General features: G+C 32.3%; 1 protein-coding gene across 6 annotated transcripts in view; it reads right to left on the bottom strand.

Annotated features, from left to right (window-relative positions):
• The window catches only part of LOC123717312 (actin-binding LIM protein 2), a 67,564-nt gene extending 51,120 nt beyond the window's left edge, over nucleotides 1-16,444 (bottom strand). For 4 of the 6 annotated variants that reach the window (XR_006754803.1, XM_045673237.1, XM_045673252.1 and 1 more), the window contains exon 1: nucleotides 891-1,391. Coding sequence is in view for 5 of the 6 variants with exons in the window: in XM_045673237.1 (XP_045529193.1) it covers nucleotides 891-1,095 (205 nt within the window). In the remaining variant the exon portion in view is untranslated. Of the gene's footprint in view, nucleotides 1-890; nucleotides 1,393-16,221 lie in introns of those variants that run through there. The other 2 variants (XM_045673269.1, XM_045673260.1) reach the window with 2 other exon arrangements.
• Between the last annotated feature and the right edge of the window lie 569 nt (nucleotides 16,445-17,013).

Here is a 17,013-nt window from a genome sequence, read left to right as displayed (position 1 = left end):
TTATGAATGAAACCTATTCTCTGTTCTGACTATATCAATATTTTACAAACCACAGCCTAGTAACCTCACGCTTAACAGAGCACATAGAAATTAAACTGCTTTTGCTATCAATGTGAATAATTCGTGTCGTATCACAAAAACTTCAGCTTTATTGCTCCCCCTCAATTGAATTTTATACTCAAGCGGATTTTAAATTTGCATCACAATCTTCGACCAAACTATTTGTCACGAAAAAATATTGCGGAGTCTACAAAGGAATAGCAATTTAAAAATATTTCAGCAACAAGCTATCATATTTCGGGGTCAGCATTTTAATGAGTTCGCTATGATCTACTTTTCGAACAGATTCATTTCACAGAATAATGAGCATCAATCTGGAGCGAAATAACTGCAAAGTTATTCTAAGAACTCCCGATTCGATCTAGCGTCAAAATGACTGATCAAAGCGGTTGACACTAGCTAACGAATCACGTTCACTAACAAAAAACTGCGTTCAAATTAATTAATTTTGCAACAAAACTATATCAATGATGTTGCTACCCGAGCTGATTTCGACGTATGCAGTAATAATTATAAAACCAGTCAGGCATTCGACAACGATTTAATGATCTTTGCACAAAGTAGGCTCACAAGACTTAATTTATCTAGAGGATAACGATAAAAATAATCAGTAAGCATTTACAAGAAATACTTGATACGCCGTCAAGGTCATTAATGATGTAACTTTTGTATAAGTTTTTTTAACTATTCGGGTCATAAATGGTGACAAAATTTTATTGCCGCATATCCGACATACGGGCTCGACTCTAGTAACCTCTATAATTGAGCAAGATGACATCACGATAGCGAGAGACAATTTCAATTATTTCACAATATAAAAGTAAACTGACCTTTCTTAGATTGCTTCTCACGCTCTTTTTCCTTTTCCCTCGCCTTTTTTTCTCTCTTCTCGCGCTCTTGTTTCTCTTTCTCCAATTTCTTCATCTCCTTCTTCATTTCCTTTTCACTTTTCTTCGATTTGGTGTCATCAATCTTCTCGGACAAAATGAATGCCCCCGTCTGGAGTTTTGTATCCACCTCCTCCTTCGGCCTCATCTTGGATCACGAGCACAAAACTCACACAAGGATAATGTAATTTTAGAAACGTTATCCCGTAAAATCACTTTCGATATCGGGACGCTAGATCGCCTTGAACAGTTCTCATTCGGCACAAATCGGCGGCGGACTGATAGTTTATCGTTTACGTGGAGCAGTCGGCCGCGATTGGCGGAACGATATCGTAATCACTGACACCTTCGAGCGTGCGAACCGCGACTGACAGCGTACAAAGTATACGCAGCACCGACTCGAGCGAAGCCTCAGCGCGTACTGAGTACAGACTCTGATCGCCGAATTCCGCCGGCATCACTCCGCCGATCGCTGCGCAAGCGACGCGTGCGAGCGTCAAACTTCTATAAATAAAGCTACTTCCTACATTTTATGGAATCAGAAGACGATTTATGGCCATTGAACCCTCAAACTTTTCGCACCGATATGACTAAGCTCAGATTCACATTCGCGGCTATACTATTATTTACATTCGATGCCAAGGTCAAGCCGTGGCCAACATATAACCAAATGTTTAGTCTTATTAAAGTTTAATCGGTTTCTATCGGGAATTAAAGTTTAAAGTCTGACACTTGATAGCACTGGCAGTTTTATATAAAAATCAGTAGGCAACCCAATGTTGAAATAAAACAAAAAAGTTGTTTTGGAAAGTTGAGCGGTTACTTCACACAAAAAGAAAAACATGACCGGGCCCAGCCTGGGAAGCAACCTTCGAGAGTCGAGAAGACATTACGGTTGAACAATACACGGTAAAATTTATGGGTTTAGTAACAAATTGGCAACCGACTTATGTAAACAAAGCTATTTTCGACATAATAAAATATAAAAATGGTTTGATTCACTTACAATTTACAACGCACTTAAATGAGTTGAAAGTGAAATATTTTCTGGTTAATTAGTTTATTGCCAGTTCTTCGCCCTTGATTTGAGAACTGGCAGAAAATTTAAAATTAGAAGATGTTCATATTTATTTCTTTTTTGACGTTCATAAGTGTGTACATTGTGTTACCTATATTAATAAATGACTTTGACTTCAAGAAGCTATAATTTAGTTAGACTTATTTTATTTTTAAGGTTAGTTATTGTTTTTAGTTATATTAATTTATGTTAATTTTGTGAATACTGTATATTTGTGTGTTGGAAATAAATCGATTTAGTATTATCAAACCAGATAGTTTTTACGTAAAATAATTTTTAAAATGTAGCTTATGAATAAAAATGAGACCGACTTTTCGTTGCTTTTGTTGCCAGGGTTTAAATAATACAAAGATGTTGAGTTACGTGCCACCTAATTTATAATAATAATAAATCAATTTATTTTACTATCCCACATATCTTTCAAGTATCAGTTTATTTTATCTGTCTGATACTTACACATATAATATACTATTGTATACGGACTGTTGTATACATATAACATAGTTATGTATACGCAAAATATACGTTACTCTATCTAAACGCCGTCTTGCACTTTTCGTCGCAATGTCAATCATTCTAAGCCTAATAAAACATTCTAAGTTAAGTTTTACGATTTGAATAAAAGGGACATAAGTACTGTACAAAATATCACCTCATCAGGGAAAGAATCTAGATTACATTCATGTACCACAATGAAAAAAGTGCACCACCAAACAGGATTAAAAACACGCCCATTAGTCCACAAACATGGTTCAAAGTACGCAGCAAATGCGCGGTTCATGTCAAGTTTGTTCACCTAGTACGAGAACAAGACAAAAAGCGATATTTCCCAGAGGGCAGTGGAGCATAAAGAGACTTGCGGTCAATGATAGCTGTGTCTCAAACCGTGCCTTTAATGACTAGGCATTAGGACTTTGAACTCTACTGAAAAATTTATCACGACCCGAAATAATAATGAACTTTTATCAATTACAGAAGAAACCTTAAACGGTAATAAAAAAATATGATTGCGACCTTCTTCAAAACAGAAACCTTGGTAATTTAAAACAGCAACGAAGATTTTATTACCAGTTCTTCTCGAATGTTTTAGGCCATAGATTTGACAGTAAATACAAATTTAGAAGTATTAATCTTTTGCTTATATTATGTTATTTATTATCTACATGAATAAAGTTGCATCTTGATTTGATTTAGAGCCCAACAATGGTATTTCTTATACTTTGGGTGCAACTTAACCCTAGTATGTAACTAAGAAAATACTAACGAATTTCTTGTTATAGCTTTGTCGTAATATATACTTCAACATAGATAACATTAGATATACTTAGAAGTAGTCAGTCTAATGTTAAATGTAGTGAAAGGAGGCTTGGAACTTAATCGATTGAGGAAATTGCGAATTAAGTAAGAGATTAATGCATCTATTATATATTTATGAAAGTGTGTACGATAATTCAAGTACTATGTATTTTTATGTGTTATAATAAAATACGCATTTAATAAGAAGCCTTGTCACAGTTGGTACTAAAACAACTGTTAAAATTAACAATAAATAAGTGAATTAAAATTGATTAAACGGTATTAGGGTGAAAGCGTAACAATAGAACCAAATCCCATTAGTATCCTAGGAATATTCTAGATTAAACCGGTGAAACTAGTCAATGTGACTTATGTTAAGCTCTCATGACTTCCTGTAACTACAGGAACTGCAAGGTGGATTTATTACTTAGAAATAGAAAGTTATTAAATCCATATACTTACTAGGTAGGTTCCGATTACAAAAAAATATAAACCCAAAAATAGTTTTTGGGTTTATGGGTTTATTATGGCCATATGAACACTTTTGTTCACATGGCCGGCACGTTGGGTATTCACCCAACAAAAGCCGTGTTCATATTGTTGACGTCTCTTTTGCATAGACGAAATCTACCACAGAAAAATAGTGAATAATGATACTACAATTTAAGTGTAAATTATTTATCTTAATATTAAGTCATACTGTTTTTGTTACACAAGTCAACGTCAACTCCGTGGACTTTCCGGATCACGAAGTTGACGTTTCTTGGTCACCGGTGACGGGGCGTAATCTTTCATTATCATTGTCTTATTTTTCAGTGATATGTAATGACTGAAATGCTTCACGGTTTGCAATGGAGTAGAATTTATTATAACAGCCCCTCGATCAGCCCTAGTTTTATCATCCCCATCTATGCATAATACATCCCTTCTTAATAATGACAAAATTTATTTGCTGTTCAAACCTGTAACATACTTGAATAAAACCAAAGCATTTTTTTTGTTTACAAAGATTTAATTGCTTTTTTCTCACAGTGGTTGCCTGGAAAATATCACTTAAAAGCCGGCCGGATAAGGCCGCCAGATACTTTTTAATTATTAATTTGAGTTGTACTGTATTTCTGTTTTACTGCAACGAAGTGTAAATACATAAACAACTAATCACTTGCATAACCATATTTGTTTCGTAGATCGCTAAGTCCGTCATTCGTTTCTTCAATTTAAGTTCAATAATATACTTCAATAATTAAAATATATTAAAAAGTAAAAGCATATTTATTTCTGAATTAATTAATAAGTAAGCTTTCTCATTAATGTACGCGATATTGATCAATGATCGGATAATTTAATCTCGTTTCCTCTCTGTTTTATCTGTGTATAATTGTACCAATATTAATTATTTTGTGAAAGTACGTAGGTAATACAACATTCTGGTTATTAATTGTAACATGTATCGTTATTTAACTAAATTAAATATGTTCGTCGTCCCCGGGTTGTATTAACCATTTACGTATATTTAAGTTGTTACGGCAAGATTTTATTGACATGAAAAATAATGTTGAACAAACTATAACATCCAAAAGTATTAAAATTTCTATCATAAAGCATATAGTGCTACAGGTTGTTGGGCGCAAAACTAAGTTAATATTTTGTTCAACTCACGATAAAGAGTCGCAATTTATAAACAAAACACTCGCGTTGCATTTTCCTCCTTCGGATATAGCAATTTAAGTAACTAAAATACTAAACTATGGTATACTAAAATACTACGCTTCAGAACGTCAAGCAAGTTATTTTTAAATCATCATAAATATGCTTTCCAACCTCAAAACACTTGAAAAGCCAGTAAGCAAATATCTTTATTATTAAAAGCTTCACTAAGGTGAAATATCTCAGCAAACAGGTGCTAAGAATAATGTATTTTACAAAGGCGTCAAAATTTTCGCAAAGCAACTTCATAAGCGCCTGTCCATAGCAGAACTTACTCAGATTTTCACAACTCTTTTTTGCAAATTTATGCTATGTGTAATTCCACATTAAAATATTACTTATTATAATTATATACTTAGTTATTCTCAGATACTAGTAATCAAAGTATAATTGAGAAAAAAAATACAATTCGATTCACAATTAGATTTAGAAATATTTACATAAACTAAATATGTAATTGCAATACTGAAAGCGACATACCTATTTAGTTAAATTTATCTTCGTCTTTCTTGGTGTTTGGGTTCGAAAAACAAAACATCACCGTGAAAATTGTTTACGCATATACTTTTATGATACGGTGAGTTTCAGTAGTGAGCTGTGAAGGAGGTCTCACAGCTCGGGAGTCATAGTTTCGTTTCTGAATAACATCCTATACTCATGGAATATTGTTCAACAACAAAGGATTGATTTAGCAAATGTAGCTTATTTTTTGTGTTAGTGGTGAGGATAGCGTTTTTAGATACATAAAGTTAGTCACTGATCAAATAATATATTTAAGAGATCACATAAAGATCCATATTTAATTACAAATAAAGGGTTTGATAGAAAATTCGAAGGTGAGCACACTCTTATAACCTCTCAGACATTGTTTAAAGACGAACCCTTCTGGAGACATGCGTCAAGACACACGGTTTATTTGCAAGTCAAATAACTCCAGTGCACTGTCAATAAATACTACACACAGATGCACAATGTACCCAAGCGACATGACCCGTATTTCCACTGGAGTTTCAGAGATACGAAACTCAAACAATTAAGGTTTTCCTGTAAATTTTTACCACCTAACGTATTGAAAACCCCAAATTTGTACAACTATGGTGATTAGGTAGCTAATTCAACGCAAGTAATGCAGAAATATATAAATGCAAATTTTGACTAGTTTTCACTCATTATTAATGGTCCTTCTGGTTCGCCCTCTTGCACGGTGGGTTGAAGCTTAAAGAAGTAGGTGTGGTCGATTGGGAGAAACATTTTCAATACAGAGAGAGATTGAGCCAGTTGGAGGAGGCCTATATACTTTAAGAGGTCCTTGAAAAAAAAAACATTTTAAGTGTATTTTGTAAATAAAGGATTTAGGATTATTTATGGTACAAAATGTGTTTAAATATTTGTTCCATTGCATTGTGCTGGATATTGAATGGTCAGTTCTCGTTTATTTAAGCTGTCAGACATAAAACAACGAACTCAATGGGATTCAATGCCAGATTTGCGTATGATAATGTATAATATACATTTATGTATATGAAAAAAAGAACAAGAAAGTATTTAACAACATGTCCAAACATTGAAATTGTTAATTACAGAATGATAAAAAATAATTGGGTTAAAATAATAAACAGTTCACAACAATTTGTAATTATAATCCGTACTTATTCCATTCGTGACTTACAGTACAGTACATACAGTTAAGCTCGTGGACAGTTAAATAATTTCAAATTTATGTGAAGTTTTTTATTATTTTAACACCTATAAGCGATCATTACAGTACGCATGAATACGAATGAACGTATGTGTTATTGTTGGACTATCTAATCCCATTAATTAACCCAGAAACAGTTGGATTTTGCCCATGGTGAAAAAAGGAATAAAATAAAGGCCACAGTGGCCTCCGTTTTAACATATTTTATTATTAGACGGAGCCAGGCATTTACATAAACACAACCTAAACATAAGTCCTATACGGTCACTTCCGGGAAACATTGAACCCGGAACATTACATAATCAAGCCGGATATCGCCAATGTACCAATTGGTAAACGTCAATCAATAATGCGACTCATGCTTCTGATATCTTTTTTTTTCTCTTCTTTCCCTTTTAGCTTTCGTTAATTTGCTCCCCGAAAAAGCTTAAATTTATATCCAATGAGATTTTAATAAACAGAGCGGACGGCGGATAACGTTCAAATATAATGTCGCATATGGCATGCAAATACATGCAGTAATAACTCTTTCTCAGGTAGGCTTTGTTTTTACTAACAAATAATTCTTCGCTTTCACATATTTTCTTTGCTATACGCAAAATATTATCCATTCACGTTTACATCCGTCAAAGAAGTATTATTTTAATCTACGTCATTGTTAAATCTATAACGTGACTAAAACTCTATGGAATATATTTTAATACATTTAAGTCATTTAAAGTTTTCCTACAAATATGTTTATATTCATAACAGGTCCATCGCCCATATAAGAACTTCATTCAAAGTATAATTATTGGCGCACGGATATAAATTAATCGTGTTGTAAATGCAATTAATAAGAAACACCACGATAAGCGATAGTGTTATCATTATGACCTTGTTCTTGAGTTTACACTTAGTAAGGCGGAATGCAATAAAAAAAACGCTACCAATATACAAGTAAAATTATAAATGTAAAGATCAATAAATCGTATTCATTAACGTACGGCAAAATGTTTTTTCGCGTTTGTAAATAAAGAGTCAAAACATGTAATAACTATCAGAGGTTTTTAAAACCGTTTATAAATTTTTAATATTTAACATATACATTATCGACAAATTAGTTACGTTTTTATCAAATTTCATTCTAATTATTGTATCACGAAACTTTGACGAAGACAACTCGTTCATTTGTTATTAAAATTAATAAAAATGTACTTAATGTTCTAGTATAGCTATTATAACGTATAAAATTATCTGGCCCTAGTCAGTACCTTTCTAGGTACCTCGTTTTTATCTTTATACTCATACATCATCGTATGAAAACCATTCAACCAAGAACATCTGCAACGCAACTAAAACAGCTGCGCTTTGACAGTACTATTATAGAAACAAATAATTAAGTGTAGGGGGTGTAATCACTTGCGAACTAATACAAAATAATTCGTTTATCTTCTATATAAATAAAATTCTCATGTCACAATGTTCGTTCCCATACTCCTCCGAAACGGCTCGACCGATTCTTATGAATTATTTTATTCATATTCAGTAAGTCTGAGAATCGGCTACTATATATTTTCAAACCCCTAAGCGATAAGGGGTGTCCACCCCAAAAAAAACAATATTTTTTAGACATTTTTTTTAAATATTTTTATTATACAACATACAAAAATAAATACAACCCGTAATTGTCACCCCTCTACTTTTAATTATAGTAGATAGGTTATTTTTATTAAACTGAAAAAATGTTTCCTGGAAATAATATACATGGCAAAACGATGTTTGGATAAGTTTGAATAAGAAAAATCAATAAGATTGAAAATAAGTTTGAATAAAAAGAATCAAATATATAGCCCCGGCACTTTTATCTGGTGACGTTCTAACTACTCAAGGGCTCCTACATATCTTAGCAACCTTTGGCAAAAAAATATTAGTCTCATGAAATGAAACGGAAAACATCCAAATTGATAATCGCTAAACAGTTTCAAGTGTTCTAAATTACCAAAATGACCCAAATCGAATCAAGAAGAAAGTTACCACGTTAAATATCGGTTCAATCTTGCGATTTTATCAGCTACTGTAGTTTATTCACGCTCTAGATTAAATGACCGCGATTCGGTGATTGTGAATAATAAAAAAGTTCAAATATTAAAATATTTATATTTAGTATAAAACGACGATTATTAAACACAGGCATGAAAATGAACACACAAGCAACATACAAGCAATAAAACCCCATACTTAACAAAACGTAGGTTACCTATGTTTAGTCAATGAAGTTTATTACACCTACAGATAATAACGATATGCACATACAAATGTAGTCTCCCAAAACTATGATACTGGTTACTAATAAAATCACATTAAATCATATCTTATATTAGTAGCAGCATGCAGGACTTAAAGGGCTTTAAACGGTGCATTTGATAGCAAAGGGTACTTCCTTTCAAGACTTTTAGATATAGATGTGATTTCTTTTTTTAAATCAGAGGGCAAACGCTCAGGAGGCTTATGTTAAGTGCCGCCGCCCATTAAAACCCTTAACGCCAGAGGGCTCGCGAGTGCGTTGCCGTCCATTTAAGGATTGGTACGCTCTTTTCTTGCCTCCACATAGTAGTGGTGCGCGGCAAAAACTGCCTTAAAAACGCTCAGTTGTGGAATGACTATTAGTGTCATGTTTTGCAATCAGTAAAGGTGATAATGAAAGTCTTACAAAGAGTTTATTATAAAATCTAAGACCACAAAATGCCCTAAATAAATATGTAGTAGACTTCACACATTCGAAACACCTTCAAATTAGTGAGGTAAGACGAAAACAAAACCACTCTTATACACAAACGACTACCAATTAATGGCTTTACCATTTCTGGTGTCAAACACGATATTTGATATATACGAATTTAGTACTTCAAGCTCCCAAAAAGAGGGCCGTTAGAAGTGAAATTCGTTTGTTGGCTACTTTTAAAGGGATAGGCCCCTTGTGTGTCCCTTTAACTAGAACATAGATACGCATAACTCTATTCTTGTTAGTTTCTCTATATAGTCGACTTAAGCAAATTGTAAATTTGAATTTATTCGTACTTTTTACAATTTTACATCGTTCCACTAAAAAAAAAATGCATTCTTCAATTCGTCAAGAGTTCCGACATCGGCTGGTTATGTAGCCCTGATAAAAAGTAACCTCAATTACCAATAGTATCACCCACCTCATCTATTGAGACACAAAACTTCTAGAGATTTCAGGTGACATGGAGCATGGCCTTTAGAGGAAATCAGCTGTCAATGGATGTATTACTTACTTTATCGTTTCGTTGGGGAGCCTAATACTAGGTCGCCTTCATCCACTTATGAGGATTTGTTAACCGTCTGACTCATCGTCAAACCGCTTCCAATACAATATAAAGCACGGTAGAACTCATCAATTTAATGTTAGGAGAATGTTTTGGAGTTTAAACGGTAGCTTAATATTATATTGGTTATGATTGTTCGAGATTTTTAATAAAAAATAAATTGTGCGTTTGTTTGTTTTCCAGATAAACAAAAAACCATTAAAAGAATTACGTTGACTTTTGGTAAACAATAAAAAACTTTCATGTTTTAGATATTTTTCCCTTTTTTTGGTTCTGCTTTCAAAAGATACCATTTATACATACTTTAACGCTCTTCAGCTTTTAGCAGTGTTGGTATCAAAAAGCTGTCCTTCAAGTTATATACGTGAATACTTGCGGTGCACATGTCTACTTCATAGTAATAAACACGCTCTAACAAAGCCAAAAACGGAATACACATTCAAACATAAACATAAAACACAGTTTTACCTATTTATACAAAAAAATATAACAAAGTACACATTCATATTGGGGAGCCTAATACTAGGTCGCCTTCATCCACTTATGAGGATTTGTTAACCGTCTGACTCATCGTCAAACCGCTTCCAATACAATATAAAGCACGGTAGAACTCATCAATTTAATGTTAGGAGAATGTTTTGGAGTTTAAACGGTAGCTTAATATTATATTGGTTATGATTGTTCGAGATTTTTAATAAAAAATAAATTGTGCGTTTGTTTGTTTTCCAGATAAACAAAAAACCATTAAAAGAATTACGTTGACTTTTGGTAAACAATAAAAAAACTTTCATGTTTTAGATATTTTTCCCTTTTTTTGGTTCTGCTTTCAAAAGATACCATTTATACATACTTTAACGCTCTTCAGCTTTTAGCAGTGTTGGTATCAAAAAGCTGTCCTTCAAGTTATATACGTGAATACTTGCGGTGCACATGTCTACTTCATAGTAATAAACACGCTCTAACAAAGCCAAAAACGGAATACACATTCAAACATAAACATAAAACACAGTTTTACCTATTTATACAAAAAAATATAACAAAGTACACATTCATACTAAGTTCTAATTCATTGATCATTATAATAAATATTTAATATAAAGGAAGAATAACATATAACTTATAATAGCATTATAAGTTTTAATTTATAATCTCTCATTGACTGACCTGAGCTATGGATGATGGGCAAAAAAATGGGTATTTGCAGTTACAGTTGTCGTTCGACCTTTCCTTTGAAAAGTGCACTTGAAACATTTAATTACGCCCTCAACAACTTATACCATTCCCCTCCAATTAGTCCAATTAGTGAAAACTACAGTCTTGTAACATAAGCTGTGTTGACCTTATTTTAAACTGATTCTTTTAGTAGCTAGTTCATGTAGTAGTATAATATCAGGTTAATTACATTTACTTTTTTCTAAATAAATATTGAGAACACAAGTGAGCTTGTTTACGTAAGCATACACGAGGTTCAAAAATCTTGGTTGTTTTATTGATTCCTACACAATGGAACCTGTGACTAAGTGTGACCTCTATATACGAAAGTCGCAGTCAAAACAAACGTGACAAAGAGACCGGTTTATAGCTAACCTTGAAAAATACGGTCAAAGTACACTTTCTTTGACTTAAGCATTACATGTTCCGAACCAAACGCCGACAACTAAATGCATGGGCTCTCACAATTTTAGGCCCGTAATACCTTTTGTACCTATTTAATATAAAATATCGCGTGTATTGTAAGGTACACGAAAAGAACAATAAATCAGAAACAACTTAACAATAATTCATAATTTAATACCTACTAATATTTTTGTGCAAAAATACTAGTAGGTATTAAATTTGGTTTGTATTCATATTTTTTTAAGCTCACCTGATGTTAAGTGATACCGCCGCCCATGGACTCTCAATGCCAGAGGGCTCGCGAGTGCGTTGTCGGCCTTTTAAGAATTGGTACGCTCTTTTCTTGAAGGACCTTAAGTCGAATTGCTTCGGAAATACCTTAGTGGGCAGCTGGTACCACAGTGGTGGTGCACGGCAAAAACTGCCTTAATAAATTTTTGGTACCTATTACTTCGAATCTAAAAATCTGCCAGTTAAATAAAAAAATAGATTAAACGTGAACTTTAATGTGTATAAAATTCAAATCCTAAATATAAACGATTATATCATACTGCGTTAAACAATTACACTTGGTCGGTCATACTCTCGTATAACTACTAATACCACTATAATTAGCAATTGTTAGTCTTAAGGGAAGATGTGATAAAACAAAATAGACATACAAACCGGTGCTTTCGCAAAGAGAGCGGTTCGAACCCGACACCCGCGAGAGCCTTGACGCACCACCGCTCACAGCTATTGCTTACCTATGAGGAAATACCAAGAGAAACATCGAAAGATTCAAAAGATCTACACTTCTACTAATAAATTTATCTGTATTATGTCTCTACGTGAATTTTAAGGGTATAAAATCTTTGCTGATATTATAAAGCTAAATAAATTGTTTCTTAATTAGGTTGAACACGTTTCGAGTTTTGTTCTTCCAATTTTGACCGTTTCGCTCAAATAATTCCTTCAAAAGTACAAACATGAACAGTAACGCTACAACCCTTTATGTGCCTTCAATTTCTGCATTCGTCTTTAATATTTTATTAACGACTTAGCAAACTGTCATTGATCATAATGCTTAGTCTTTAGTAGTCTGTGCTGACCAAGATCATTAGGCTTGCAGGCTATAGAAACATTACAGTATTATCAACAATTATAATTCGTCTTAATAATCAGCATACAGCTGGCCTCAATAAGGAGACACTGTGGCATCTATAAATTGGTATAGATTTCTTCAATTTGCTATTACAAGTGCAAAGTTCAAAATAAACCCAACGCATAAACAGTAACGGTTCTACGATGTCCGCATTCCGCACCCTCGTTGCGCGTATTTTACGTCCCTCGCTATTTATAATAGGACAAAGTACGACCGTCCTTATTAAGGCAATAAGCAGCGGTTGCAAACGTTTTGAAACAATTCTCCGATTCATCTTATAAAGCAAAATGTTTTAGGGTCAACAAGATACTTTTTTTATTCAGAATTCGATATAGCTATAAAAACTAAATCTTATTAGTTTGCTTGCGTTATTATGCTTTTACAAAAGATCTATCTATAAATAATGAGTTTAAAATCCATTTCACTCAGAAAACGCTCGCTCTATTTGCCTTCAGAACATTAAATGAAAAGTACAAAGAATTTCTTATTTAAAATGTTTAGCTGCCCTACAAGTTAGGGTCGTAAAGCGACCCTAACACCTTGTTACGGTCGCAAATGAAAATTTGCAATCTAGTGAAGAGACTCCATTCATATTTCACAGTTCCCTTGGGAGTAGGGGCGACCTACTGAGGACACTTAAATCGTTTGCCCGTCTGTCGAAATGAATTGCTCATTTGTTGTAACAAGGTCAGAATGGAAGTAAAAATAATGGGAACTGACTATGAATACAGTAAGGCAATGCCAATTATATAGTTTTAAATGAATTCTTTAAAAAAACATGTTATACATACATATACAGGGTCGCCAAAAAGTCGTAGATCAAACGCAACTAGGGGTTAGATAGGGACTGATTAATGTATTAAAGATAAAGTTAAGTTATACGATACAAAAATGTCTCAAATCATAACAACCCCACCGTGAAAAACAATTTCTCTACCTTACCTGAAAAATGACCCTGTATTGCAAGTTATCGCACATTTAATAGGAATTCTAAAAAGGCATGGCCATTAGTGGCTCTAATATCTTTCTAGGACGTAAATGAATTTTAATCACATCTGTTTAATAATCATAAGTCTAAGTCTGAGCAATAAATAAAATCGAACAAATGAATTGTAGGTTGGCATGGTGACAGAGGTTCAAAATATTATCCACTAATTCATTCTTAATTCCTAAGGCTTCGTATTTAGCACATAATCCAACTAATACGTCTATAATTAGCATAATTGCAATATATTGTTGTCAAACTAAAAACTTGGTACATATGAACTTCGCTATCTCCTGGCAACCTTAAATTAAGCGACCCCCATGTATTTTTCCAGACAATGTGTGCATCACAAAGTTGTTACGTATTCCCTTTACGAACAATTTATCACAAAGCGTTCTAGACTTTTATTTTAGATTTTTAGTTTCCCGTCGAGTTTTTGAGGTATGTCTGTAAACTTAAAGCGCAATTGTATGTAAGAATAATTTGGGTAGATAACTCAAGTAATTGTTTTACATAAAAATTTATAAAATTTCTGCCTGATTTATTTTCGAATGTAAATTGGACATTTATCTCTTGAAATTGATAACAAAAGATAACCTTCAGCGCTCAAGGTCATTATTGGTTTTCTTTGCATACAATAATTACGTTTAAGTTGGTTTTTTTAATATATTTTACAAACTTCCAACGTTGCAACTTAAATATTTTCTATAAGTTTCCACGTCGTGTAATACGTGGATACGTGAAAACTACTACGTTGTGCGCATGTATTCGGTATTTGAGCAATAATTAAATTAATATTAACGACAATATCTCACAAATAAATCCTCAATAGAGATTCGTAGCATTTTGAGCGCATTATGATATATATGATAAGGAATTATAAGAGTTTTTATGCATCAAAGAGTCATTGCTAGTCTAGACTAAAGACTAACAAATTTACGTTAATCGCTACTGACCTAGTTCACGGACGCCGCAGCAAGGGTTATTGCCTTATTGCATGCAACAGAATTGCATCAATTCAACGAATTTAAAATTACAAGCTAAGCTTGCTGCCCCATAATAATAATACAATTGTATTTCGTTAGTCTATAGCTTTATGAGAATCTTATAATAAATTAACTTACTTAGTACACCATCTTATAGAATATAGATATTTTTTGCCTATATCTATAATGTATTAAAAAATATTAGAATGCATCCTATAAAGGTAAAAGTTATACCAAGGAAATCTGTTTTTTTCTCCACTTAAAAAAATTATTATGGATAGAATATTGCTTTCATAAATTTAATATCTCAACTCACCTTAGCTTGAGATGTAGTACTTAAATTAAATTTCAGTATTTTTAAATTGTATGTTTATGTATTAGGTAAAATAATATGCTTAATATAAATGTAGGGTTTAAATCAGGATGCAAATATCCAAATAATAATAATTGCAGACAATTTACAGTATAAGAGCAACTAAATTATATATAAGTTTTATACATTAAATATTTTTATTTAAGTAAACTTATTTAAAACCAGATCACTGAGAGGCCCAGATCAGTATGTATCATTGTAACATTACAATCTAACAGTCACAGTTCACTACATATCGACTTATCTGCAATATCAATTACTATCAACTTTTTATACATCATTTACACAATTTCAGTAAATGTTTTAATCTTCTAATAAGAATCAAAGGCAATGGTTTTCATAGAACCATTTTAAGGGACAAAGTTTATGATTAGCATATAAAAACAATAGCTGTTTTAAGAAATAATTTATTATCAACAGATAATAACAATGATGAAGAATAATATTTATATTTTATGCAAATTTCATTTTCATATGATGTGACATATATTTATAAAAAAATCTTTAGTAAAAAAACTTTGTCCTATATGGAATAATATCTTATTTTCAGTCAAGGACAGTCTGATTAGCAGTCTGTATGTGATGTAATTGCCTGCCACACTTATACTAATCACTTTGCAAGGTAAACCTAATCTACTTACCTCATTTTTGCTAACAACTATTTAAAACCATAAATATATACATTGTATAAAGCATTAGAAACTAAATAATGTTATTATTTTTTTGCTAGTATGAGTCTTGTGGTAATTGGTAATGAAAAAAAAATTAAATAAAAATGAGACAGAGGACAGCGTTTTCTACAAAATAGGAATTAGAGTAGAAAAATGTAAAAATTTCAGATATCTTAAATGTTGCAGACTAAGGCGTTATTTCAAATTTGAAATCCGCGGAAGAAAATCGATATTTTGAACACCTCTCAGTCGGAGAAACACGACTTATTGCAAATAATAAAGGAATGAAAAAATAATTCACGTTTAGAAGAGTGTGATGCAAATTGGAATGTATTACCCAGTATAAAAATTAACTAATATTTATACAAAACTAAGTAACCGGTACATACCCATTTTTCGGAGTTGTAGCTTCTGTCTTAGCTTTGAAAACTAATTCGAATTCTATTCTGCTACATCACAAAACACACACAACAATATCACAAACACATTTTTTCCAATAAATCCTCTTTAGTCACGAAACTTTATAGAAATAACTTTTTCTTAGACTGAGGGAAACCACTTCAGTCGAGCGTTTTTAGTTTTAAAAAATCGCGACTTGCGAGTCGCGACAGCTAATTTGACAGCTTATAACTTTGTTAGCTCAGTCCGACTGTCATTTGAGCACGCAAGCGCCAAATAACGTTCCAAAATACGCTACAAGTGTATGGAAACGGTAAATATATATATATATATATATATATATATATATATATGTATGTAAAATTCATTTTTAGTTGGTGTTAAAATTTATTTTACCCTAATTAATTATTTTAAATTTAAAATAAAACTTAAAAAAAGCTAACTTAGTTTAAGTTAAAACAGTTATCATACTTATTCTATCATGTCATGTATGCACTTAAAGCTATTTTTAAATGTATATATTAATAATAATAAGAAATCAATTCCTGCAGCAAGATCTATTTAAAAATACTATATTACTTATTTTGAAATTTCTTTATCAAATTTATGATTAAAAAACCTTCTATACCTTCTATATAGATATATTTCTTAAAATATGACATGGAACAGAAACAAGTGGGACTTATCCAATGCCACATTTCTGGACTTCAGCATTAGTTACAGTTTAACAAACTTATAGTACCTAAAATGTTCTTTAAATATCTAATCATATTTGGGATTTA

The sequence above is a fragment of the Pieris brassicae genome, chromosome 2 (genome assembly GCF_905147105.1).
Source record: "Pieris brassicae chromosome 2, ilPieBrab1.1, whole genome shotgun sequence".
NCBI lineage: Eukaryota > Metazoa > Arthropoda > Insecta > Lepidoptera > Pieridae > Pieris > Pieris brassicae.
Note: the sequence above shows the minus strand (reverse complement) of the source record. Positions and strands in the feature narration are given on the sequence as shown.